Source organism: Hemitrygon akajei, chromosome 23 (genome assembly GCF_048418815.1).
Source record: "Hemitrygon akajei chromosome 23, sHemAka1.3, whole genome shotgun sequence".
In the NCBI taxonomy this organism is placed as follows: domain Eukaryota; kingdom Metazoa; phylum Chordata; class Chondrichthyes; order Myliobatiformes; family Dasyatidae; genus Hemitrygon; species Hemitrygon akajei.
Genome location: NC_133146.1, coordinates 14,452,361 through 14,478,794, shown reverse-complemented (window position 1 = coordinate 14,478,794; position 26,434 = coordinate 14,452,361). Strand labels below are relative to the sequence as shown.

At 47.0% G+C, this 26,434-nt stretch overlaps 1 protein-coding gene across 3 annotated transcripts in view; it reads right to left on the bottom strand.

The window, feature by feature from the left end:
• The window catches only part of LOC140715178 (slit homolog 1 protein-like), a 322,282-nt gene that overhangs the window by 107,634 nt on the left and 188,214 nt on the right, over positions 1-26,434 (bottom strand). For all 3 annotated transcript variants that reach the window (XM_073026998.1, XM_073026997.1, XM_073026996.1), the window contains exons 21-24: positions 8,373-8,539; positions 6,129-6,261; positions 4,280-4,348; positions 924-995 (exon numbers count right to left, since the gene is read on the bottom strand). In XM_073026998.1, coding sequence (XP_072883099.1) covers positions 924-995; positions 4,280-4,348; positions 6,129-6,261; positions 8,373-8,539 — 441 coding nt within the window. The remainder of the gene's footprint in view (positions 1-923; positions 996-4,279; positions 4,349-6,128; positions 6,262-8,372; positions 8,540-26,434) is intronic.

The window sequence follows — 26,434 nt, the reverse complement described above, 5'->3', positions numbered from 1 at the left end:
CCTACCTCCACTGGACAAATATCTGCTGGGGTTTAATACACTGAGCCTGTTCCAGTTCCAAACAAGCCCCCACCTCCACTGGACAAATATCTGCTGGGGTTTAATACACTGAGCCCGTTCCAGTTCCAAACAAGCCCCCACCTCCACTGGACAAATATCTGCTGGGGTTTAATACACTGAGCCCGTTCCAGTTCTAAACAAACCCCCACCTCCACTGGGCAAATATCTGCTGGGGTTTAATACACTGAGCCTGTTCCAGTTCCAAACAAGCCCCGACTCCACTGGACAAATATCTGCTGGGGTTTAATACACTGAGCCCGTTCCAGTTCCAAACAAGCCCCGACTCCACTGGACAAATATCTGCTGGGGTTTAATACACTGAGCCCGTTCCAGTTCCAAACAAGCCCCCACCTCCACTGGACAAATATCTGCTGGGGTTTAATACACTGAGCCCGTTCCAGTTCCAAACAAGCCCCCACCTCCACTGGACAAATATCTGCTGGGGTTTAATACACTGAGCCCGTTCCAGTTCCAAACAAGCCCCCACCTCCACTGGACAAATATCTGCTGGGGTTTAATACACTGAGCCCGTTCCAGTTCCAAACAAGCCCCCACCTCCACTGGACAAATATCTGCTGGGGTTTAATACACTGAGCCCGTTCCAGTTCCAAACAAGCCCCCACCTCCACTGGACAAATATCTGCTGGGGTTTAATACACTGAGCCCGTTCCAGTTCCAAACAAGCCCCCACCTCCACTGGACAAATATCTGCTGGGGTTTAATACACTGAGCCCGTTCCAGTTCCAAACAAGCCCCCACCTCCACTGGACAAATATCTGCTGGGGTTTAATACACTGAGCCCGCTCCAGCTCTCTGGGTGCTGTGGCACAGTCAGGGGTTGGGAAGGACTATGGGCTACTTACAGTGTGGTCAGTTGGCTCATGTTGATGAAGGACGTATTGGTCAAGGAGCTGATGCGATTGTTGCTCATGTCTCTGGTGATGGAAGAACAAGACGATCAGGATCAGTATTTGCTGAGGGAATCTATGAGAGAGTGAAAGATGGCAGGGACGGATCTCTCCCTCCCAAACGCACCCCAGACCACAGTGATTCAGCTGCCAACTTAAAGATCCCTTGAAGATGAACCCACTCAGAAATCTGATGGCAGAGGGGAAGAGGTTGTTCATAAAACATCGAGCGTGTGTCCTCAGGCCCCAGTGCCTCCTCCCTGATGACAGAAATGAAAAGAGGGCGGGGGGTTCCTTCGTGATGGATGCTGCCCTTCTGAAGCATCACATTTTGCAGACGGAGGGGAGGCTGGTCCATGATGAAGCTGGCTGAGTTTACAATTTTCTGCAGCTTTTGCCGATCCTGTGTCCTATTACTACCATCAGAGAGGAGGTACAGGAGCCTGCAGACACAAGTTCAATGTTGTAGGAACAGCTTCCCACCCTCCACCATCAAATTTATGAACAGACTATGAACCAAACCATGAACATTGCCTCACTATTTTTCCTGTCTTTTGCTTGAGTTATTTAATTTAATTTTTAATTATATATTTCTTATTGAAATGTATGCATTTTTATGTACTGCACTGTACTGCTACCACAAAACAATTAATTTCATGACATACGTCAGTGATAATAAACCTGATTCTGAAATAAAGATTAGCTTTGTGTCAGAGTCCCACATAAAAACCTACGTGGGCTCTTCAGTTACAATACTAAGGGAGTGAAAGGCCTAGATGGAGTGGATGTATAGAGGATGCCTCCTATATTGAGGGAGTCCAGCACAAGAGGGCAAAGCATCATAATAGAAGGACGTCCCTTTAGAACAGCAATGAGAGGAAATTTGTTTCACCAGAGCATGGCCTATCTGTGGACTTCAATGCCACAGACAGCTGCGGAGGCCTAATCGTTGGGTATATTTAAAGCAGAGGTTGATGGGTTCAGGATTAGTAAGGGCATCAGAAGTTACAGAGAGAAGGTAGGAGAAAGAGTTTGAGAAGGAAAATAAATCAGTCGCGATTAAATGATAGAGCAGACGCAATGGGCCGAATGGTTTGCGTCTGCTGCACTGTTGGAGTGCCAGCCTTTAGGATGGAACATTGCATGAGGTCCCAGGTAGTCTTGCAGGTGTATGGGTAGGTCCTAGTACTGGATGTGTAGGGAGTACTCCCAGTGCTCTGAGCTTATCTTTACCACCTAGAATCAAACTGCAGCTTATCAAAATTTGCTATACACACCCCAGCCACTGTACTTCCTATGTTTGAGGAGTTCCTCTTGCCAAGAATCACCTTGTCACTTCATCATATCCTGTAATCACCTCATGTTCAAATACTCCTCACCTAGTGTCGCTTTCCTCCAAGAGGACCACAGCCTTGGGCTTGGAGGCTTGTGTGCCTCAGGGACCCAGAGAGTTATGTTGACTGGGGTCAGGGCTTGGTAGGGACACCTATGTCAAACAGGTCAATGGGTAGAGGCCAGACTAACAGTCATATCCCGGTCCTCCAGGATTTGAGGTTCAAGTCGAGGCTAACAACCCTGACTGGTAAGATAAAATTGTTATGGAAACAGCAACGAAGAATTATTTTACATCTGAGTGTGATGGTATATCTGAGTCTCCACCTGGGACTTGCGTGAGTGACAGGAGCGAAAACTAAGGGGAAGCTTCTGACATGATGAAGGAAGCACTGAGCACTGCCGGAGATGGGGGACCTTCATTGCCTCCCTAAAAGCGAGCAGTGTAATGGGCAGTAAGTAAGTAGTGTCACTTTGTGTACGTATAATCAGTTATGTATACTCTCTTGGGTACACCGCTTTATTAGGTACACCTGTTTGTTATCTGCGCCGAGGGGCAAACCTTCACCACTTGGACTCTGAAAAAGTGTCCTCCCTCTCCCACCACCCTCAAGAGCACCCAACGTGCCCTCCTCCCAGTAAGGAACAGGAATCTTTGTGTTCATCGGGGAGATGGGAGTAGACTCTTACATGGTGGATTGGATAGTGGACTACTTGACAGATAGACCTCAGTATGTGCGGTTGGGAGACTGTAGGTCTGACACGGTGGTCAGCAGCACAGGGGCGCCGCAGGGAACCGTACTCTCTCAGGTCCTGTTCACCCTGTACACATCAGACTTCCAATATAACTCAGAGTCCTGCCATGTGCAGAAGTTCGCTGATGACACGGCCATAGTGGGGTGTGTCAGGAATGGACAGGAGGAGGAGTATAGGAAACTGATACAGGACTTTGTGATATGGTGCAACTCAAACTACCTGCGTCTCAATATCACCAAGACCAAGGAGATGGTGGTGGACTTTAGGAGATCTAGGCCCCATATGGAGCCAGTGATCATTAATGGAGAACGTGTGGAGCAGGTTAAGACCTACAAGTATCTGGGAGTACAGTTAGACGAGAAGCTTGACTGGACTGCCAACACAGATGCCTTGTGCAGGAAGGCACAGAGTCGAATGTACTTCCTAAGAAGGCTGGCGTCATTCAATGTCTGTAGTGAGATGCTGAAGATGTTCTATAGGTCAGTTGTGGAGAGCGCCCTCTTCTTTGTGGTGGCGTGTTGGGGAGGAAGCATTAAGAAGAGGGACGCCTCACGTCTTAATAAGCTGGTAAGGAAGGCGGGCTCTGTCGTGGGCAAAGTACTGGAGAGTTTAACATCGGTAGCTGAGCGAAGGGCGCTGAGTAGGCTACGGTCAATTATGGATAACTCTGAACATCCTCTACATAGCACCATCCAGAGACAGAGAAGCAGTTTCAGTGACAGGTTACTATCGATGCAATGCTCCTCAGACAGGATGAAGAGGTCAACACTCCCCAATGCCATTAGGCTTTACAATTCTACCTCCAGGACTTAAGAACTTTTTAAAGCTATTAATGCTTTTTGAGATGGTGATTTAGATGCATATCATATTTTTTTTTTACTGAGTTAAGTATTGTATGTAATTAGTTTTGCTACAGCAAGTGTATGGGACATTGGAAAAAAAAGTTGAATTTCCCCATGGGGATGAATAAAGTATCTATCTATCTATCTATCTATCTCTGAATAGAGAGGCCGTCCCAACTCATCTCATTTCCCAGCCCTGTGTCTGAAACCACACAAAGCTGGGCTCTCTGTTCCCTCTGGAACTCCCGAGGGTTTAGAATTTTCCCAGGGCCCCTGAATGTAAAATGAGTCAATAGGAGTCATTTTGATTCTTTCCAGCCCCTGGAAGGTACACCAAAAGTCTCCGTCCCACCCTGGCCCTGGTCCCACCAAGATACCTACACGAGTTGGAGATGCTTAAAGGTGTAGAGTACGCTGGGGACTGCAGTAAACTGGTTACCATCCAGATACCTAGAAGGTAAAGTGAAAAATTCAGATTCAGATTCTTTATTTAACACACATACATGAAACACACAGTGAAATGTGTTGTTTGCGTGAACAACTGGTGCAACCTAATGATGTGATGGGGGCAGCCCACAAGTATCGCCATGCATTCTGCTGCCCGTAATGTTTAGAACAGATGCAACAACGGCAAATCAGCAACAAAACATTACACACACACACACACACACACACACACACACACACACACACACACACACACACACTCACACTCACATACACACACACACACACACACACACACACACACACACACACACACACACACACACACACACACACACACACACACTCCCACCCCAGTGTGGTCGGCCTCTGGGTCTCCGACCTCCAGTCCCTGGCCCAGATTCAAATGATGGAGTGTGGATAGAATTTCATGACAAGCCCTTTACTTAATTACAGAGCGACCTCACGTTTACCAGTCATCGCAAGTGCACACTGTGCAGCTGGTGTTGAATGTTAACAGCCTTGCTCCATTACTGCCTCGCCTTCTCTCACTGGTCACTGGTTTATTCAATTTATTTTTGGTTAACCGCACCAGGAAAGAAGGTTTGTCCTTCAGCATTCGAACTCAGAGGAGAGTACTCTCCCTCTGTCAACCCAGACCCTTAGAGACCCCAACATGCACAACGTCATGGTAACGGGGCAAGTCTGCATTCACCCAAAACTTTGCTATGTGGATTCTCAGTTGTGTCAGGTACCTTTTCCCCAGAATCACTGACCCTATATTATCATCATTTGATCTGGTACTCCTTGGGGACTAACTCATCCCATCACCCTCCAACAGCAATGCACCTTCACCTTCCTAAAATACCCTCCAGCCCTACATCTCTCCCTTGCTCTGTAACAGTGTTTGGGCCCTTTGCCATTCCCTCTCAGAGATCTCCTTCATTCCCTGCACATTTCCTAGATCTGTAACCCCTCCAGTCCTTCACCCCTCCTCGTCACTGTTACCTCAGTTGGCCCCTAAACCCCTCCTTATCTCAATAATCCCCTCCAGCTCTCCACTACTTCCCATCTCTTTTGACCCTACCCAGCCCCTACACCACTCCCTATCTCTGTAACCCCCTCCAGCCTTAAATCCCCTCCCTAAAGAGACAACCTATAGCCTGGGAAGTGATGACCCCCTCCTGTTAGACTGTTTGAGGTAACTTATTTTTTTAATCTTTTCTTACTTCCCTTCGAATATTTGTATATCTGAGTACTTGTAATGCTACTGTGACACTGCAATTTCCTTTGGGATCAGTGAAGTATCTAACTCTTTAACTCCTTCTGGCCCTAGACCTTGCCTTATCTCAATAATCCCCTCCAGCTCTCCTACCCTCCATATCTCTTTAACCCTTCCAATCCCTACACCCTCCCCACCTCAACAACTCCTTCTGGCCCCTACACCCCTCCCTGACCCCCCACTACAGATCCTACATCCCACCTTGTCTCTGTAAACCTGTGCAACCCCTATGCCACTCCTGAAATTAGTTATTCTATAACATTGCAAGAGTGTGGGAATCCCCTGGAGTACCAATAAATGAGGTCGAGCACACTGATCCCACTAAGGAGACGGGGGTTTGGCTAAATCCCTGCACAGAGCTCTCAGCCTTTCCGCTCAGCTGTTACTCTGGCCTGACGCTGGGGGGCTGGTGAATGTGTGGCTCTGATTACTGGTTACCGGGATCCTGGGTACGAGAGGCGTTGGGACTGCCGCCACCCTGCCCGACGCCCCCCAACTCACAGCTCAGTCACGTTCCTCGGGATGCCGCCGGGCAGGGATTTCAGGTGTTTGTTGCTGCAGCGGACGACGGACTCCAGGCAGGTACACTCAGCGGGGCACTGAGGGCAGGGCACGCAACCACTCTCCTCCAAACCTGCGCCAGAGACCAGGGTCAGGATTATCATCACCAACACATCTCGCGAAATTCGTTGTACAGTTGAAGATATAAAACAAATCGCTATGAGCTACAAGTTGAAACAGAAAAATAAATAAATAAATAATGGAGAAAGGGAACAAAATAATGATTTAGTGTTAATGGTCCAATCTGAAATCTGATGGCAGAGGGGAAGAAACCGTTCCGAAATCATTCAGTGTGGATCTCCGGCTCCTGTACTTCCTCCATGATGCTGGTAATGAGAAGAGGGCATGTCCTGGATAGTGAGGGTCCTTAATGATAGATGCTGCCTTCTTGGGGCAGTGTCTGTTGAAGACTTCCTGAATGGTGGGAGGCTAGTGCCCATGATGGAGCTGGCCGAGTTTTCAAGCCTTTGAAGTTTTTTCCCGACTCTGTGTCATACCAGGCGGTGACGCAATCAGACCAGAAAGATCATGTCACCAGCAACCACTCTTCCACCCCATTGACCCTGCCCTGGGAGTGTGTGATGGGACAGTGTAGAGGGAGCTTCACTCTGTATCTAACCCGTGCTGTCCCTGTCCTGGGAGTGTGCGATGTAGAATGAATTTTTTTTTTGCTTCTGAATATCTTAACTGAAAAACAGTTAAATGAGAATGAAGCCTCTGTGGTTGAGATGTTTGAAGAGCCCTGCAGTGTCTGCTGGTACAGGAAAAGCTTCAGTGAATCACAAAGCCCCAGGAGTGGCGTACTGTGCTCTCTCTGCACAGGGTGCATTTGATAGTGCCTCGTAGTTCTGTTCCACAACTGCAACACCCTTCACGTCACTGAACACAAAAGAGCAGGAAACAGTTCATGGATTCAAAATCAGAGCAGCCAGGTGTCTCGGAGACACAAGGGAGTGCAGATATGGAATCTGGAGCTTATCCGGAATGTAGAATGTGTGTGTGTGTGTGTGTGTGTGTGTGTGTGTGTGTGTGTGTGTGTGTGTGTGTGTGTGTGTGTGTGTGTGTGTGTGTGTGTGTGTGTGTGTGTGGTGTGTGTGTGTGTGGTGTGTGTGTGAGTGTGTGTGTGGTGTGTGTGTGGTGTGTGTGTGTGAGTGTGGTGTGTGTGTGAGTGTGTGTGTGTGTGGTGTGTGTGTGTGAGTGTGTGTGTGTGAGTGTGTGTGAGTGTGTGTGAGTGTGTGTGTGTGGTGTGTGTGTGGTGTGTGTGGTGTGTGTGTGTGGTGTGTGTGTGTGAGTGTGTGTGAGTGTGTGTGAGTGTGTGTGTGTGTGGTGTGTGTGTGTGTGTGAGTGTGTGTGTGTGTGTGTGTGTGTGTGTGTGTGTGGTGTGTGTGTGTGAGTGTGAGTGTGTGTGTGTGTGGTGTGTGTGTGTGAGTGTGTGTGTGTGTGTGGTGTGTGTGTGTGAGTGTGTGTGTGTGTGGTGTGTGTGTGTGTGAGTGTGTGTGTGTGTGTGTGGGGTGTGTGTGTGTGTGGTGTGTGTGTGTGTGAGTGTGTGTGTGTGTGTGGTGTGTGTGTGTGAGTGTGTGTGTGGTGTGTGTGTGTGTGTGTGAGTGTGGTGTGTGAGTGTGTGTGTGAGTGTGTGTGTGTGTGTGAGTGTGGTGTGTGTGTGTGGGGTGTGTGTGTGTGTGTGGTGTGTGTGTGAGTGTGTGTGTGTGTGGTGTGTGTGTGTGAGTGTGTGTGTGGTGTGTGTGTGTGAGTGTGGTGTGTGAGTGTGTGTGTGTGAGTGTGTGTGTGTGTGTGGTGTGTGTGTGGTGTGTGTGTGTGAGTGTGTGTGAGTGTGTGTGTGTGTGGTGTGTGTGTGAGTGTGTGTGTGTGTGTGAGTGTGGTGTGTGTGTGTGTGTGGGGTGTGTGTGTGTGGTGTGTGTGTGTGAGTGTGTGTGTGTGTGTGTGGTGTGTGTGTGAGTGTGTGTGTGGTGTGTGTGTGTGAGTGTGTGTGAGTGTGTGTGTGTGTGTGGTGTGTGTGTGTGGTGTGTGTGGTGTGTGTGAGTGTGTGTGTGTATGTGTGTGTGTGTGTGTGTGTGTGTGTGAGTGTGGTGTGTGAGTGTGTGTGTGTGTGTGTGTGTGTGTGTGTGTGTGTGTGTGTGTGTGTGTGTGTGTGTGTGTGTGTGTGTGTGTGTGTCCCCAAGTTACCTTCATCACAGCGGAAGTCCTGGTAAGCTACATCCTGCAGCGGGATCTCCTTCAGGAAGTCGGGCTTGTGGCAGCGAGGGTTTCCACTCACGATCTTCCTCTTCCTCAGCCACTCTCCCAGCCAGGCCAGTTGGCAGTTACAGTTGAAGGAATTGGCGAGGAGGTTTCTGGAATCAGTGGAGTGGGTTATCACTCAGTGCACAACATCTGGGTACAGTTCAGTCCCCATCAAAGGCCGTGTGTGTTCAGTTGTGTCATCCGTGTGTGTATGTATGTCTACTTTAATACAGTGCTCCTTTTGGATAGTAGGCCCAGGTAGCGTACCTGCTTCTCAGAGAATGCAACAATTTCACACACCTGCAGGCTTACACCAGAAGATTTGAAGCTCAACATACAAGTATACTGTTGAGTAAATAAAACTCAACCTCTTTGGGATATCTACTTGCGGAAACTTTGTGTGCAACCCGGTGGCGTAACACTTTACAGCCCCAGCGACCAGGGTTCAGTTCCCACTGCTGCCTGGAGGGAGCTCGTACGTTCTCCCTGTGACTTCCTCAGTTTCATCTCACAATCCGAAGATGTAAGGGTCAGGGTCAGTAAGATGTGAGTATGCCAGAAGCACGGGGCCACTTCTGGGCTGCGCCTCAGCACATCCTCTGTCTCGGTCAAAGGGCGCTCTTCACTGTATGTTTCAATGTACATGTGACAAATAAAACTAACCTCATCTAGTCTTTATTTATCTGAGATTTTGTGTGCTTTTGCTTGTAGATAATGAGGTGTGAGTGTGTCTGCAGCTCTGTGTTTGAGAGCGTGAGTGCAAGTTTATGCAATATGGCAGAAACAGGGGCATTTAAGAGATTATCAGATAGATGATAGAAAAATGGTGGCCTATGTGGGAGAGTATGAGCTTAGGAGGGACGATGGCGCCTAACGGAGACTCCTTTTCTTGCATCTTCAGAAACAGCTCTATTTCCACCTTTAATATCTTTATTTTTCCCTTTCAGGGTTTGTTTTGAAGACCCTGACCTGACCTGGAGTTACACGCAGGCCTTGATTCTTTGCGGGAATGGGACCCGTTCTCAGAGTTCCACAACTGGCCATTATTCAACATGCCAAGGGTTTGCTCTGAGAGTCTCCATTGTGTTCGGGAGCCTCAGATCTCAGGGCTTTGGAAATGGGCGGATTGAGGGTCGGTGTCGTGGCGGGAGACTCATGTGTCGTCAGGGAGGCCGGAAAATCTTCTGCTGCGGGCCCGAAGCCCCGAGGTCTTTGTGATCTTCAGACACAGAGCTCGAGAAAAGTTACGAAACGGACTCTTAACACCGTAAACCAGTGGGTTGTTGTTACGTCTCCCGCTCGCTGTGAAAATGGGGGACACCTCCCTCTCCCTTGCCAAGGAGAGAGAGTACCCGTGGGTTGTCGAATTCTGGCTGAAATGCGAAACTTTCCGGATAACTTCGGTCTGTGTCTTTGCTATCGCTTAGCACACGCTTGGGCTCGGTGACGGTACCAATGCGCTTTTTTTGACGGTGGGGAGAGGGGGGATCGTTGCTCGCTGCCGCTTACATGCGGTGGTGGTGGGGGGGGCTTTGGGGTTCTCACGTTTAACTACCGTTCGTTCTTTGGGGGCACTTCTCTGTTTTCGTGGATGTTTGTGAAGAAAAAGCATTTCAGGATATTTCTTGTATACATTTCTCTGACATTAAATTTGATCTTTGTGGGAATAAGTACCTGTACTGTGCTATGCTCTGTGAGGAAATAATTCAGATGTGTAGAGCTCAGGTGGTCGATGGCTGGACTGAGCTGTGCTCCATTCTAGGCAGTTTACTTGCAAGTGTTTCATCACCATGCGAGGAGACACGGTCGGTCGTGGCGTGTCCTCCGAACGCTTGAACCTCATACACTTATCAAGCAGCTGACTGATCGTCATCTTGGAAAGTCAGTTGCGATGTTGGGAGGAAATCTTCTCGTGGCAGGGAACTTCGTGCGCCGTGGCCTGGAATTCTGCCCGGGTCAGCTCCTAAACAGGATCGATGTCTATGCGTTTGTTCACAGAATTGTCAACGCAAAGCCACGCTTCTGAGAATTCTCTTGCACGCCGCGTGTTCGCTTGCGCTCTGACTTTCACCTATGCCCCTCTCAATCTTCATGGGTCGAGATGAGGGAGAGTTGGTTATCCCGCTTTACAGCCAGTTGGGATTTATGTATCCTTGTGAATGCTTCGGCTGACTTAATATTTGCTGTAGTCTGTAAACATATAGACCTCGACCCTATTTATGAACCAATGCCGGCAAAATTTCAGACCACAACGCGCGAAGTCTGCCACACAACCAATCAGTGACGAGATTTCCTCCCCACGTCACAAATGAGAGTCTGAAATCACAAACTAGAGTTGCCTGAGTTTCTGAAATGACGACCAATCAGCTGATTCATAAGTATATAAAGGCCAAACATTCACTACAATCAACAGCTTACTGATGATAATAATATCCTTGCATAGTGACTGAACCACTTGCAAGTTAATTGCCAAGTATTCTGGGGTAAGTGCTTATCAGTGCTTAACAGAGAAGCAGTTTCAGCGACAGGTTACTATCGATGCAATGCTCCTCAGACAGGATGAAGAGGTCAATACTCTCCAATGCCATTAGGCTTTACAATTCAACCGCCAGGACTTAAGAACTTTTTAAAAGCTATTATTAATGCTTTTTGAGATAGTGATTTAGATGCATATCATATTTTTTACTGAGTTAAGTATTGTATGTAATTAGTTTTGCTACAACAAGTGTATGGGACATTGGAAAAAAAGTTGAATTTCCCCATGGGGAAGAATAAAGTATCTATCTATCTTTGGTTCGTGTGCATGCATGTGTGTGGGTGGTGTGGGTAGACAGTATGGCCTGTGAGCTTTTGTTTGCGTTTAGATGAGTGTGTGTGGGTCTGTGTTTGTGCTTGTATATATGTGGTTTGCCAGTGGAGTACCAGTGTCCCACCCACCCTACCTGCCGTCACTGTTGGTGATGAAAAGCTGTCAGTAGTGCCATCTTTCAAATATCTGGGGAGCATTCTCTCTGAGGATAGCGGCATTGACAACGACATCCAGAGCCGCATTAAACAGGCATCAGCTGCCTTTGGGAGACTTCGGTGTAGAGTCTTTCAGAACAGGAGCCTTCGTCCCTCCACAAAGGTCACTGTATACCTAGCGGTCTGTGTCACCACCCTCCTTTATAGCTGTGAAGCTTGGGTAACCTACAGCAGTTACATCAAGTCCTTGGAGCGCTTCCACATAAGCTGCCTTCAGCGCATCCTGGGAATTACCTGCCGTGAGTGGGTGCCTCACACTGAAATACTTGTAAAGACCAACTGCAGAATTATTGAGGCCATGATCACCCAGCGTCAGCTGCAGTGGCTGGGGCACGTGATAAGGATGCCCCCATGTTGGCTACCCCGCAGAGTGTTATACAGCCAGCGACATCATGGTCGACGCTCAGCTGGAGGGCCGAAGAAGCGCTATAAGGATCAGATGAAGAATGCTTTAAGGAAGTGCAAGATCAGACCTGAGGACCTGGAGGATGTTGCTACTGACCGTAACACTTGACGACAGCTGTGTAGGGACGGGGTTCGTATTCTGGAGATGGAAAGAACAACCAGTAGACAGCAGAAGAGAGCCAGGAGAAATGCAGCCATGGTTGCCATCACTACCACCACTACCACATATACATGTCCCACCTGCAATAGAGCTTGTGGGTCCAGGTTAGGACTGTATAGTCATCAAAGATCTCACCGTTAAAGGAGTGGACGTGGTCATCGGATTCCGATGGAGAACCGAAGAGAAGAAGATACGTGTGTTGCACACCAGCAGGAGATGTGCACGTGACTGTGTAGCCCAAGGCTAGGTGTATGTCTTTACTTGTGGGCAAACAGAGCATGTGCCGATGTACATGTTTGTAATGCATTGTATCTGTTAGTGACGCAGTTCCCGGCCAGTTTCCACAGGTGTACATTCTTCCTAAGAATGTGTTTTGATGTCAAGTATTCAAATGCAGCTGTCGTCTGTGATCCCCATCTTGTTGTTTCTGTGCTGTGCTTTGATAAGGTCCCACATAGGAGATTAGTGGGCAAAATTAGAGCGCATGGTATTGGGGGTAGGGTACTGACATGGATAGAAAATTGGTTGGCAGACAGGAAACAGAGTAAGGATTAACGGGTCCCTTTCAGAATGGCAGGCAGTGACTAGTGGGGTACCGCAAGGCTTGGTGCTGGGACCGCAGCTATTTACAATATACATTAATGATTTAGATGAAGGGATTAAAAGTAACATTAGCAAATTTGCAGATGACACAAAGCTGGGTGGCAGTGTGAAATATGAGGAGGATGTTATGAGAATACAGGGTGACTTGGACAGGTTGGGTGAGTGGGCAGATGCATGGGAGATACAGTTTAATGTGGATAAATGTGAGGTTAGCCACTTTGGTGGCAAGAACAGGAAGGCAGATTATGGTGTCAAGTTAGGAAAAGGGGAAGTACAATGAGATCTAGATGTCCTTGTTCATCAGTCACTGAAAGTAAGCATGCAGGTACAGCAGGCAGTGAAGAAAGCTAATGGCATGTTGGCCTTCATAACAAGGGGAGTTGAGTATAGGAGCAAAGAGCTCTTTCTGCAGTTGTACAGGGCCCAGGTGAGACCGCACCTGGAGTATCGTGTGCAGTTTTGGTCTCCAAATTTGAGGAAGGACATTCTTGCTATTGAGGGAGTGCAGCGTAGGTTCACGAGGTTAACTCCCGGGATGGCAGGACTGTCATATATTGAAAGATTGGAGTGATTGGGCTTATATACACTGGAATTTAGAAGGATGAGAGGGGATCTGATTGAAACATATAAGATTATTAAGGGATTGGACACGCTAGGGGCAGGAAACATGTTCCTGATGTTGGGGGAGTCCAGAACCAGAGGCCACAGTTTAAGAATAAGGGGTAGGCCATTTAAAACGAAGTTGAGGAAAAACTTTTTCACCCAGAGAGTTGTGGATCTTTGGAATGCTCTGCCTCAGAAGGCAGTGGAGGCCAATTCTCTGGATGCTTTCAAGAAAGAGTTAGATAGAGCTCTTAAAGATAGCGGAGTCAAGGGATATGGGGAGAAGGCAGGAACGGGGTACTGATTGTGGATGATCAGCCATGATCACAGTGAATGGTGGTGCTGGCTCGAAGGACCGAATGGCCTACTCCTGCACCTATTGTCTATTGGATCCATTTACTCTCTTTCCTGTTCAAACACTCAGCTTAATCCTCCTTTATATCAATAATCAGTGCATGCTGTAATGACCTGTCATTTTCAGATTCAAGTTCATTTATTACATGTACATTGAAACATACAAAAAATGCATTTGCTGATTAAAGGGTCACGTGTATAACGTTGACTCTTTATTCTTTTCCATAGATGCTGAGTTCCTCCAGCATATTGTGTGTATTACTCTAGATTTCCAACATCTGTAGATAATCTTTGTTAGTAAAATGTGAAATTTGTGTTAACAACCAACACACCCAAGGATATGCTGGGGCGGCTGAGACGTGTTGCCACACATTGCAGTGTCAACATCGCATACCCAACAATACAAAACACAACAAAATAAAACACAGCAGCATAACAAGCTATATGTAGATATATGGTTGTTTTGCTGTTGCTTTAAAAAAATAACTATAATCACATGTGTACACACACCCAACCCCAGGATGGTCCTCCAATCTCATTTTCATGAGGTCCCTGAGACAACACTTTCTATCGAATATTGAGACGTCTAGGCAGAGTGGACATGGAGAAGATGTTTCCTGTAGTGGGGGAGTCTTGGATCAGAGGGCACAGACTAAGACTACAAGGACATCCCTTTAGAACAGAGATGAGGAGGAATATTTATAGCCAGAGGGTGATGAATCTGTGGAATTTATTGCCGTGGACGGCTGTGGAGGACGAGTCATTGGATATAATTAAGCAGAGGTTGATAGATTCTTGATTAGTAAGGGTGTTAAAGGTTACGGGGAGAAGGCAGGAAAATGGGATTGAGAGAGAAATTAGCAATGATGGAATGGCAAACCAGATGCAAAAGGCTAAATGGCCTAATTCTGTTCCTACTAAAGGCCAATAGAAATATGAAAGCAATTAAGGCATTTTGAGGATTTTGCTCTCAGTATATATAGATTCAGTGGCTAATTTATCAGATACACTGGTACTCCTGCTTGTTAATAAAAAAATATCTAATTAACCAATCATGCAGCAACAACAATGCATAAAAGCATGCAGACGTGGTCAAGAGGTTTAGTTGTTCAAACTGGACATCAGATGGGGAAGAAATGCGATCGAAGTGACTTTATCTGTGGATTGATTGTTGGTGACAGACGAGGTGGTTTGACCATCTCCGAAGTCGCTGATTTCCTAGGATTTTCCACACACAATATTCTCTGGAGTGTACAGAGGATGGTGCGAGAAACAAAAGAAATAAAGGGTGGTAAAGAAAGCCTTTGGCACATTGGCCTTCATAAATCAATGCATTGAGTACAGGAGATGGAATGTTATGTTGAAGTTGTACAAGACTTTGTGAGGCCTAATTTGGAGCTTCATCCAAATTGATGTGTAGCTTTAGTCACCTACTTGTAGGAAAGATGTAAACACAGTTGAAAGCGTACAGAGAAAATTTACAAAGATATTGCTGGGTCCGGAGGACCTGAGTTGTATGGAAAGATAGAATAGGTTAGGATTGTATTCTTCAGAATGCAGAAGATTGAAAGGAGGTTTGATAGAGGTATACAAAATGAGTGGTTTAGATAGGGTAAATGCAAGTAGACTTTTTCCACTGAGGTTGGGTAAGACTAGAGATAGGGGTCATGGGTTAAGGGTGAAAGGTGAGATGTTTAAGGGGAATATGAGGGATAACGTCTTCACTTAAAGGGTCATGAGAGTGTGGAATGATCTGCCAGTACAAGTGGTCCACGTCAGCTCGATTTCAAGGTTTAAGAGAAGTTTGGAATGGTACATGGATAGTAGGGATATGGAGGGCCATGGGCCCAGTGCAGGTCAATGGAGTAGGTAGTTTAAATGGTTTCAGCATTGACTAGATGGGCTGAAGGGCCTGTTTCTGGGCTGTACTTCTCTATGACTATGAGTGGCCAGTGAGCGCAAATCCCTTGTTATTGAGAGAAGACAGTAGAGAATGGCCAGACTAGGTCAAGCTGACAGGAGGGTTACAGTAACTCAAACAGCCATGCATTACAACAGGGGTGTGCAGAAGAGCATCTCTGAACACACAGCACATCAAAACTTGAAGTGGATGGGCTACAGCAGCAGAAAACCATAAACATGAACTCAGTGGCCACTTTATTAGGTACTTCCTGTAGCTAACGAAGCGGCCACAGAGTGTACATGTGACACATTTTGCCTAGAGGATGGTAGAAAACAAAAAAATAAGCGTACATTCACAAGCCCTGCGCAACACACAGCCAGTGCTGGGCAGTTTGAAGCAAGCAATGACCTTGGAGAGCAGTAGTGTAAAATATGGTCTGAATTCCATATCCCTACAGGCTGAACTCTTCCCCAGCCAGCTCTCTGTTGTAATTTCTGAAACCTCTTTGCCCAAGATTGTTTACAATCACTGCGGCTCCAGGGAGGTAGTTTGAGTTTCTTTCTGGGGCCCCTCCCTCTTCCTGCCCTGGCGAATGATCGCTCTGGTAACCTCGCTGGTGGTGGAATGCCTGGAATTGCACAGTTGTGATCTGGACAGAGTCTGCACTGCCCGTAGTTCAGCAACAATACTCTCCGGTACAACTGGCCAGGAGGTCAGAGACGTGTGGGCCAGCTGTCCAACAGCTGCAAAGTGTTGGTATCAGGGTGGTTTGAAGAATCATCTGTAGTTCTAGTGTGTGTGTGTGTGTGTGTGTGTGTGTGTGTGTGTGTGTGTGTGTGTGTGTGTGTGTGTGTGTGTGTGTGTGTGTGTGTGTGTGTGTGTGTGTGTGTGTGTGTGTGTGTGTGTGTGTGTGTGTGTCTGTAAGACACGCATCCGAAGGAGCCTGAATTCTTTATTCCAGAGGTCTGGTAGGCAAAATTAGTGCAGTTAAAGAGGGGAAAGGTTACATTGTAGAAAGACTGAAGAATTTGGAACTGGGATAAAAGTCAGGGGCTAACCAATCAGACTCCCAGTGCACGGTGGGGTAGACGTGAGGACCAGAGTGGCACTCTCGCTCCGGTAACAATTGACTTGTGTTATTAAGCAGTTGGATGCTCTAAATTTGTTTTAGCTCTAATTGTTTTAGCCATTTCCACCCTGAAATGGGGAAGAAACTTTAAAGTGATTGGAGGAAAGTATCGGGGGATGTCAGGTGTAAGTTGTTTATGTGGGGGGGGGGTGTCCTTGTCATGTTAAATATTGCTTCTCTCTTGTTTTATGGCCCCCCATGGGGTCAATATTGGTATTGCTTCCTTTCACATTATATTTCAGTGATTTGGATGACAGAAATGGATGACAAACTTTGTATCAAGTTTGCAGTCGATACAAAGATGGGTGGAGGAGCAGGGAGTATTGAGGAAGCAGAGAGTCTGCTGAAGGAGTGGGACAGATTGGGAGAATAGGCAGAAAAAGAGTACCAGATAAAATATAGTATAGGCAAGGGTATGGTCATGCACTTTAGCAGAGAAATAAAGACTTCAGCTATTTTCAAAATGGGAAGAACATTTAAAAATCATAGGTGCAAAGGTTCCTTGTGCAGGTTCCCTAAAGGCAAACTGGCAGGTTGAGACTCTTGAACAAAGGGAATAACTACACTCACTTGCCCATCCATTGAGATGTTCCCACAGGCCTGCACCCTGGAAACTTCCAAAAGCGCAAATCTATGGTCTCTCAAGACTAACGGATGCCTATTTCAATCTTGTCCCAACTCATCCCTCTGACTGCAATTTTGCCCTATCATCTGCTTGTCCTTCCTGACAGTCTCACGGCACAATGCATCTAGTTGTATACCACCTGTTCCCCCCCCCCACCTCTGCCCTATCACTCTAGTTCCCATTCCCCCCCCCCCCCACCAAATTAGTTCACACCTTCCCCAACCACTCTAGCAGACCTGCTCCCAAGGACATTGGTCCCGTTGGGTTCAGGAGTAACGCATCCCTTTAGTACAGGTCATACCTTCCCTACAAGGGATACTAATGAACCAGAAATCTGAAGTCCTGCCCCCTGCAATAGTTCCTCCGCCACACATTCATCTGCCAAATCATCTTACTCTTGCCCTCAGAAATCCAGAGATTTCTGCAGTAGCTTTCTACCTAACTCCCCAAGTTCTCTCTTGGTGCCAATATGTACGAAGCCATTTAGCTGCTCACCCGATGGGAAAACCCTTCCGATTACCAGGCAGAACCATTTCAGCCTGCAGGACCCTCATCAGCAAAGCCTGCAGAACATGTGCAGTTAAACTCCTGAGAGTGTGAATGTTGGTGGGGAAACAACTTGGATGATTACTGCAGTGCAGCTGATCACCCACATATCAAATGCCCACTGCGTCCGGAAAAGTGGCACCAACAGATAGAGACGGGGGGGGGGCCTTCTATCCAGTAAGCTCCCCACTTCCCCTCATTCCAGCACCATAGCATGCCTCACTCTCTCTGCCCTCCTCCACACTCTGACCCCTCTACGTGCACAGGAAGCTCTGCTGGATTCCGGTGCAGCAAGCAACTCTCTGGACCGGACTTGGACTCCTTACCGAGTCTATCTCGCACACCTTCTGCACTAAGATGTCCCTCGGGGCCTGGAATGGTCAGAGTGTGCACAAGGCCTATGCACGTGATCATCGGAGAGCACCGCAAGTCCATCCAGTTCCTCCTTGTCGACTCACCCCACACTCCTCTCATTTTGTGTTACCCCTAGGTCTCCACTCACGACCCTCACTTCGCCTGGTCATCTGGTCTGCTGCTGACTTTGCCCCAAAAATCTGTAGAGACGGACTCCCCATACACCCACTGGAATACGATGACTTAGCCACCGCCTTCGGTAAAGGGAAGCCAGCACTGTGCCACTAAACAGATTACACACTGCGCGATTGACCTGGTCCCAGGCATCACCCCTCCCCAAGTTAATCTGTCCTCTTTTTCCCCTCCCGAGACCCAGGCCGTGAATGACATCACCAAAGTGTGACAACACTGCTTCATTCCCCGCCAGTGCGGGATTCTTCTTTGTCAAAAAGAAAGATGGGGGTCTCTGTTCCTGCATAGACTACCGTGGACTCAACAAAATCACTATTACCGTAGATTCCGGACTACAGAGCGCACCTGATTTTAAGCCGCTGGCTCTAATTTTAGAAATAAAATCATTTTTTTAATTGTAAAGGCCGCACCGGATTTTAGGCCGCACCGGATTTTAGGCCGCACCGGATTTTAGGCCGCACCGGATTTTCGGCCGCAGGTGTCCCACGTTGTAATATGAAATATTTACACAGAAAGATATTACACGTGAGGATTTTTTTAACTTTTAATTAAATCCATATGGTAACAAAAACAAATACATATTGCAAATGCTTTTTTTTGAACCGTGCCCGTACGCGGCTACTTTTAAATATACGTTGCGTATACTTCTTTACTGAACAACATTCCAATATCTCCTAACGACTGGTAAAAAATATATATACTGCAGCCTACCAGGAAAAGTTATTGATACCTTTAACTTAAAAGCAGAGTTCGCTCAGATCCAAAGCCGCTCGCGTAATGCGCTCCCCCCTCCTTTCCGTTTCATCGCAAACGGCATTTAAAAGCAGAGTTCGCTCAGATCCAAAGCCGCTCGCGTAATGCGCTCCCCCCTCCTTTCCGTTTCATCGCAAACGGCATTTAAAAGCAGAGTTCGCTCAGATCCAAAGCCGCTCGCGTAATGCGCTCCCCCCTCCTTTCCGTTTCATCGCAAACAGCATTTTCCCACAAGACACCGCGAAACCGGGTGTGTCGTCATAGCATCCCGCGATGTAGTACAGAAAACAAATATAGTTTAAACTAAGTAGGGTAGGTAGCACAATGCTTCGAGTGTTTTCCATGTTGATGAGGGTGAGTACAAATGACTGATTTACAATAATTTAATTGTGAAAGTGCGCTTGATTTATCGTACAATTTCATTGGACCTCTGTGAACTACTCATCAATTTTATTGGTCTACTGTTACGAGGCAAAATGTTTACGAGGCAAAATGTTTACGAGGCGGCATGAAAAAAACCATGCATTAGCCGCTTCGGATTATTGGCCGCAAAGTTCAAAGCTGTTCAAAATGTGGGAAAAAAGTAGCGGCTTAAAATCCGGAATCTACGGTAAATACCCTCTCCCCTTGATGGACAGTGTATTTGAAACTCCACGGGGCCCAGATCTTCACAAAACTCAGTCTATGGAGCGTGTAACTGCCTGATTTATGTCTGCCAGGGGGATGACTGGATGGCAGTGTTCAAATCTCTCAGATTTTCCAACAGTCCAGCCTTCATGAGATCCTCCAAGACATGCCACAAAGTTTCACTGTACGTACACAACGCTGGAAGAACTCAGCAGGTCAGGCAGCATCCGTGAGAAAAGAGTAGCCAACGTTTCGGGCCGAGACCCTTCATCAGGAATTCATCAGGACCCATTTCTGATGAAGGGTCTCGGCCCGAAACGTTGGCTACTCTTTTCTCACGGACGCTGCCTGACCTGCCGAGTTCTTCCAGCGTTGTGTACGTATTCTTTGATCCACAGCATCGGCAGTTGTATTTTTAAAGTTTCACTGTGCTTGTCTACCACCGTTCCCATTCTCTGCCATCCAAACCCCTCTGGACCCTGTGTGGTACAGACCATCCTCTTCCAGCGAGGACCAGACAAGAAGGCACGCCCTTGTGCCGCCTTTTTGCACAAGTCCAACTCTACAGGGTGCCATCATGAAATAGGAGACAGGGAGCTACTCGTTATTAAATGGGCCTTTGAGGAATGGAGAACTTGACTGATGGGGAGCACCGAGCTCTCCCTGATCTGGACTGACCGTCAGAACCTCATCCATTCAGCAAACCCACCAATGCAACCCATATCAGGCTCACTGAGGCGTCTTCTTTGAGTAATTTGACTTCACCGTCTCAGCTACTAGGGCGGACGACCAGTCATGAAAGTTTGACCCCACAGTAACAGAGATTGACCCTTGGCCTAACATTCCATCTTCCCAGATTTTCATCCCGATCATCTGGGGCTTTGAGAACCAAATGTGCCAGACCCTACAGCACGATCCTGCTCTGGCTGACACACCTAACAACTATATATACATGCCGACGACTGGGCACTCTGAGGCCCTCCAGCGGATCCATTCCTCACACCTCTCCAGCCAACGAGGACCCTGAATTTTCTGTGATGCCAGTTCTGGTAGCCCACCATGATCACAGATGTATGTCAGTTTTTTATTGCCTGCCCTCAATGTGGCCAGTCCAATTCCTCAAACCTTCTGGTCTCTTGGGGCCCCTTCCAGTCCTTCAGCGCCCCATGGTCCTACACTCTCATCCACAGTCTTTGCTCCTCCATCGATCTGATCAGCTTCAACCGGTTACTCCTAGCCTTGAGTTATGTTTTTGTCTTGTCCTGGTAAGTATCTTGTTTCGTGGCCCCTTGCAACTCGTTATTTTGCAGTTTATTGATAAAGTGACTGGTCACCTCTAGATCATCACCGCTGCTCAGCATTTACCGCAAGCATTTCCTGACAAGATAGGCAAATGGTGATAGAAAGATAAAGAGCTATTTGGGAGGGAAAGGGTTGGATTGATCTTGGAGTAGGTTAAATGATTGGTACAACATGGGCTGAGGGGCCTGTACTGTGCTGTAATATTGTAACTCCATGGGCACCCACATTGTTGGGCAGGGGACCACACAGAGATTGCAATGGGAAGGATAGCTGATCACAATCCTTCTGGGGATTTTGGAACAGGTTTTTGGAACATTTGGAGCTTTTGTGGTCTTTGTTCCTCTGCGCATTTGATTTTCTAAATTCCAGATCAGAATCAGGTTTGCTATCATTGACAAGAGAAAATCTGAAGCTGCTGGAAATCCAAGTGCACGCACACACAAGATGCTGGAGGGACTCAGCAGGCCAGGCAGCATCTATGGAAAAGTCGACGTTTCGGCTGAAACCCTTCAGCAGGACTGGAGGGGAAAAAAAGATGGGGAGTCTGAGTTAGAAGGGAGGGGAGGAAAACAGAGTAGAGGAAGTTATGAATGGACATGTTGGAAAGGGAATGGGAAGTGGAATTAAAATGGGTGGCCACGGAGATCCTGCTTTTTCTGACGGATGGAGCGTAGGTGCTCAGCGAAGCAGTTTTCTGGTCTCACCGATTATACAAGAGGCCACACTAGGAGCACCAGATACAATAGATGACCCCAACGGTCTCGCAGGTGAAGTGTCACCTGTTCAGAAATCTAATTGAGGAGGGGAAGAAGCTGTTCCTAAAACATTGAGTGTGTGTCTTTAGGCTCGTGTACCTCCTCCCTGATGGTAGTAATAGGAAGAGAGCACATCCTGGGTGATGAGGGTCCTTGGTAATGGATGCCACCTTTTCTGAGGCACTGCCTTTTGAAGATGTCCTCAACGTTGGGGAGGCCAGGCCAGTGATGGAGCTGGCTTGGTTTGCAACCCTCTGCAGCCCTTACAATTGTAACTTGAGTTTCAATGTCACGGTAATGTGGAGGGATTCGAAATCAAGTCATCCATACAGCTGGATTGTTGGTCTGGAGATTAAACATGACCATTGGGGCAAAAGTCTTCATCTGAGCTGGATTGTCCATGTCCAAATGTGGATGTATGTGTCACTAGTGTTGAGGTAGAGATGGCCGAGAGGTTCACGTTCCTCGATGTAAACATTCCAATAGTGGGAGCAAAATTAGGCCATTCAGCCCATCAAGCCTGCTCCACTTGTATCAAGTCATGGCTGATACATTTTCCCTGTCAACTTCATTCTTCTTCTCCCATAACCATTGGACTACATCAGTGACGTGGAGAGGGGGAGCCCGCTGCATGGGCAACAGCCGGTTCTTCAAATCTTCCCACCCAGGCTCGCGCCCTGAAGAGGGCACAGTCCACCAGAGGCACAAACCCATGGTCCCCTGGGATCGACGGCTGCCTACTATACTAAACTGCCTCAATATAGGACACATCCTCTCCATGTTCACTCTCTCTAGGCCTTTCGATATTTGACAGTTTTGATAAGATTCTCTCCCCCCCTTCATTTTTTTAGACTCTAGTGAGTACAGGCCCAGAGCCATCAAATGACTCTCGATCATTCCAAACCTTTCATTCCTCAGTCCAAAAAGCTGTTGTCAAGAACCCTCTATTTCCTTAGAAGACTAGGGAAATTCAACATGTTGATTCTCACTGATTTTTACAGAACCACCACAGACAGCATGCTGTCTGATACATCATGACTTGGCACGGCAGCTGCTCTACCTGTGATGAGGAGAAACTACAGGGAGTTTGGACACAGCTGAGCACATCACAGAAACCAGCCTCCTCTCCATGCACTCTGTCTGCGCTTCACACTGCCTCAAACAGCTGTTATCTTTTATAACTCCAATACGTAAAACTAACTGGAAGAAAAAGATGGGAGCCCAGGAGAACATGTACGTTTAGTTTTTACTTTAAGTGAGGCGCACACTTATGACATAGTGGCGTAATGACGTTTGCCACTCACGTACCTTTACATTCAACCCGTAATGAATTATGTAATCAAATATATTTACAATATTACTGAAACAACAACTATACTGACATCCGCAGCATAGTGAATTTAAAATTATCCCATTTAAGCCTAAATATTTAATCGCTGTGAGGGATTTCTTAACGTTGATGGATAATGTCTTCCCTGACGAGGGGGATCACTCTGCTTGGCGGGTGAGACTTAATTTCAGGTTCTGGGACATCTTCTGTGGTGGTTATCAGAATTGACTCTAGGACTGCAGGAAGTGGTTCTGACAGCTCTGGACAAGCCCTTTTGATCATCTCAGTCCCTTGCAAGACTGCTTGTCCAGGAGTGAAGCATCGAACCCTCTTGTTTGACCTCATTTTGCCTCAGCTCTTTGTCCTGCACACTCATTTTGAGATTGGGTTTGAGGAGATCCAAGCGCGAGTGCAAGGGACAGCCCAGGAACAGCAGAGCTGGAGAGTTGTTGGTTGTGGAGTGTGCTGGATTGCAATGTGCAAGGAGGAAGTGGGTGATGTTCTGATTCGCTGTTAATATAGTGTGTTCTGCTGACATTGCTCGCAGTGTGTTCTTTGGACTCTGGACAAACCTTTCCAACAAGCCATTTGTAGCTGGATGATACAGTACGGATGTAATATGTCTTGTGCTATTCATTTACAGATGTTCCACAACAACCTGTGGTCCATTGTCACTGACTAAATGTTGTGAACACCAGTCCTTGAAGAGGCTTATCAACAGTGTGTGAGGCTGTATCGGAGGCTGCTGGGGACACTTCCGGCCACTTTGTAGCTGCATCCACTACTAGGAAAAAATTTGCACCTATAAATGGTCCAGCAAAATCTACGTGAATCCCCTGCAATGGCAATGCAGGCCATTCCCAGGGATGGCAAGGTGTTGATGTTGGCATCTTCTGGACACGTTGGCATCCAGAACAGTGTATAGCAAGCTGCTTGATCTGCTGCTTACCAGATAAAACTCCAAGGCAACACTTTCATTTAGACCACGCCTAGATGACTGGCACGTCACTCCTCCAAGACTTTAGCTCTCAGTTTGGATGCTACAACAATACTCAATCCCCGCACAAGGCAACCTCCATCCAAGGGCAAGTTCATCCTGGCGCTTGTAAAAATGGGTGCACTGGAATTTCTGCTGCACATTCCAGCAATTTTACATTGCCATGTAGACCTGAGGCAGTGTGGGGTCTTTGCTGGTTTCCCTTTGGTTCATGTCTGCCATAATAGGGCAGCTTTCAAGAGGAGTGTCCTCTTTTGCAAATTTTTCAGGTTCTTCCTTTACAATGGGTAAATGGGACAATGCATCAACATTTCCATGATTAGTCATGCTCTTGATTCAGTCTTGTAATTCTGCTCTACAAGAAGCAGAGCCCATCTCTACATTCCTGCTGCTGCTGTTAGTGGAACACCCTTCTGTGGACTGAAAATGGACACCCGTGGTTGATGATCTGTAATGAGGGCAAGCTCTCTCCCACTGGATGAAATACTTACACCCCAAATCAAACTCAAGGCCTCTCTGTCAATCTGTGCAGAAGTTTTGGCTGCAGCAGTAAGGGAATGCCGGCTGGTGGCGCAGTGACATCAGCGCCGGACTCCGGAGCGAAGGTTCCCGAGTTCAAATCCAGTCCGGGCCGCTCCCGGGCACGCTTTCCATCCAGGCCGGGTTGAGTGTCGAGCTCGCAACTCGGCCTCGTAAAAAAAAAAAACACTGCGCTGTGAGAAGGACGTGGGGGACCACTCACAGAATCTTTCCTCCAAGACAACCACTTGAAAAAAAAAGTGGTCGCCAAGGCTCTGGCAGAGAGTGGCACACAAAATAAAAAAAGTAAAGGAATGTGATGCAAAGGCTACAGAGCATTCACTTCCATCACTCGTAACATGACTGCACCTGTACCATAAACTGAGGCTTCACGTGCAAGTTTCACTAGACGCAATGCCTGAGTATAGTCTGACGTAACCATTTTCTTTGCCTTTTAGAAAGCTACCTCACATTGTTTTGTCCAGCGCTATTACTTTTCGGTCTGTAGTAAAAGTTCGAGGGGTGAAGCACAGTTGCCAGGGTTGGCCAGAACCTGTTCTAGTGACTGACAAATCCTAAAAAGGACTGCAGCTCTGACACATCCTTTGGCTTTGGGGCATCGGCCACTGCTTGAATTTTCTCAGCGCACTTGTATAAATCTTGTGCGTCAATGGTGTGACCACAGCGAGTGAAGCTTGGCGTAATGGATTAACAATTGTTGTGTTGTGCAACAATCTTCTAATCTTTTCAACACTGTCTTGAGATTTTGGAGATGTTCCTTGTCATCTTTACTGGTAACAATGATGTCATCCAGGTAACATGAGTGTCTGAACAACCTTGCAGCACCTGGTCTAGAGTTTTCTGCCAGAGTGCAGCTGCACTCCTATATGAGTGTTTGGGCTCTTCTTCTGTCTCCATCTGTAGGTAGGCCACTTTGCTGAAGTGTTTCTCTTCAGAAAGGTTTGCAAAGATGTCCCCTATCCTGGGCAGAGGATATTGATCTACTTTCAGCATTGGGTTTACGGTGACCTTAAAATCACCATAGATCCTGGCAGACCCATTCTTCTTGGCTACTGGGACCAGTGGCATTGTCCATGGGCTCCACTCAATCTTAGAAAAAATTCCTTCAGCCTCCGTGCAATCTAGCTCACTGGCTATTTTATCACAGATGGTGTAAGGAACCGGATGGGCTTTGTAAAACTTGAGTGTGGCATTTTCATTTAACACCATTTTACCCTTAATACATTTGAGTTTTCCAATGCCCTCCTAAAACACTTCTGTAGCATTATAATGTTCAATTAGGTTTGTGGGTCTGGCAAGTGATAAAACATTCTCTGCAAAGAGGTATATTAATTATTTATTTACAAACAGTAAAAATTTGACCAATCATTCATGTTCCCCAAGTTGCAGACACTACAAAGCTGAATATTCAACAAACGTACTTGGTTTAAAGTGCGCAGAGAGCATACCTTCCCAAAAGTCATATCTTAAACAGAGGACAAAGAGAGCAAGCCCCTTCCACGTGCTATTCTGTATCCCCAGGATATTCCGGTAACTGAACACCAGGCAGCTATCCAATGGGGAAAAGCAGCTGCAGCTTCTAAACTGACCAATCACAATGGAAGCAACTTTTGACAATCAGAATAAAGCACGACCCCACAGGACAAGCATCATCCTTTCTATAACAGGGTGTCAGGAATGGTACACAATTCTTTAAGTGTGGCTTCACCAACATTTTATATAACTGTAATATAATTTTCCAACACCTTTTCTCAGTGCCTTGACTTATGAAGGCCAACGTGCCAAATACCTTCTACATCTGCG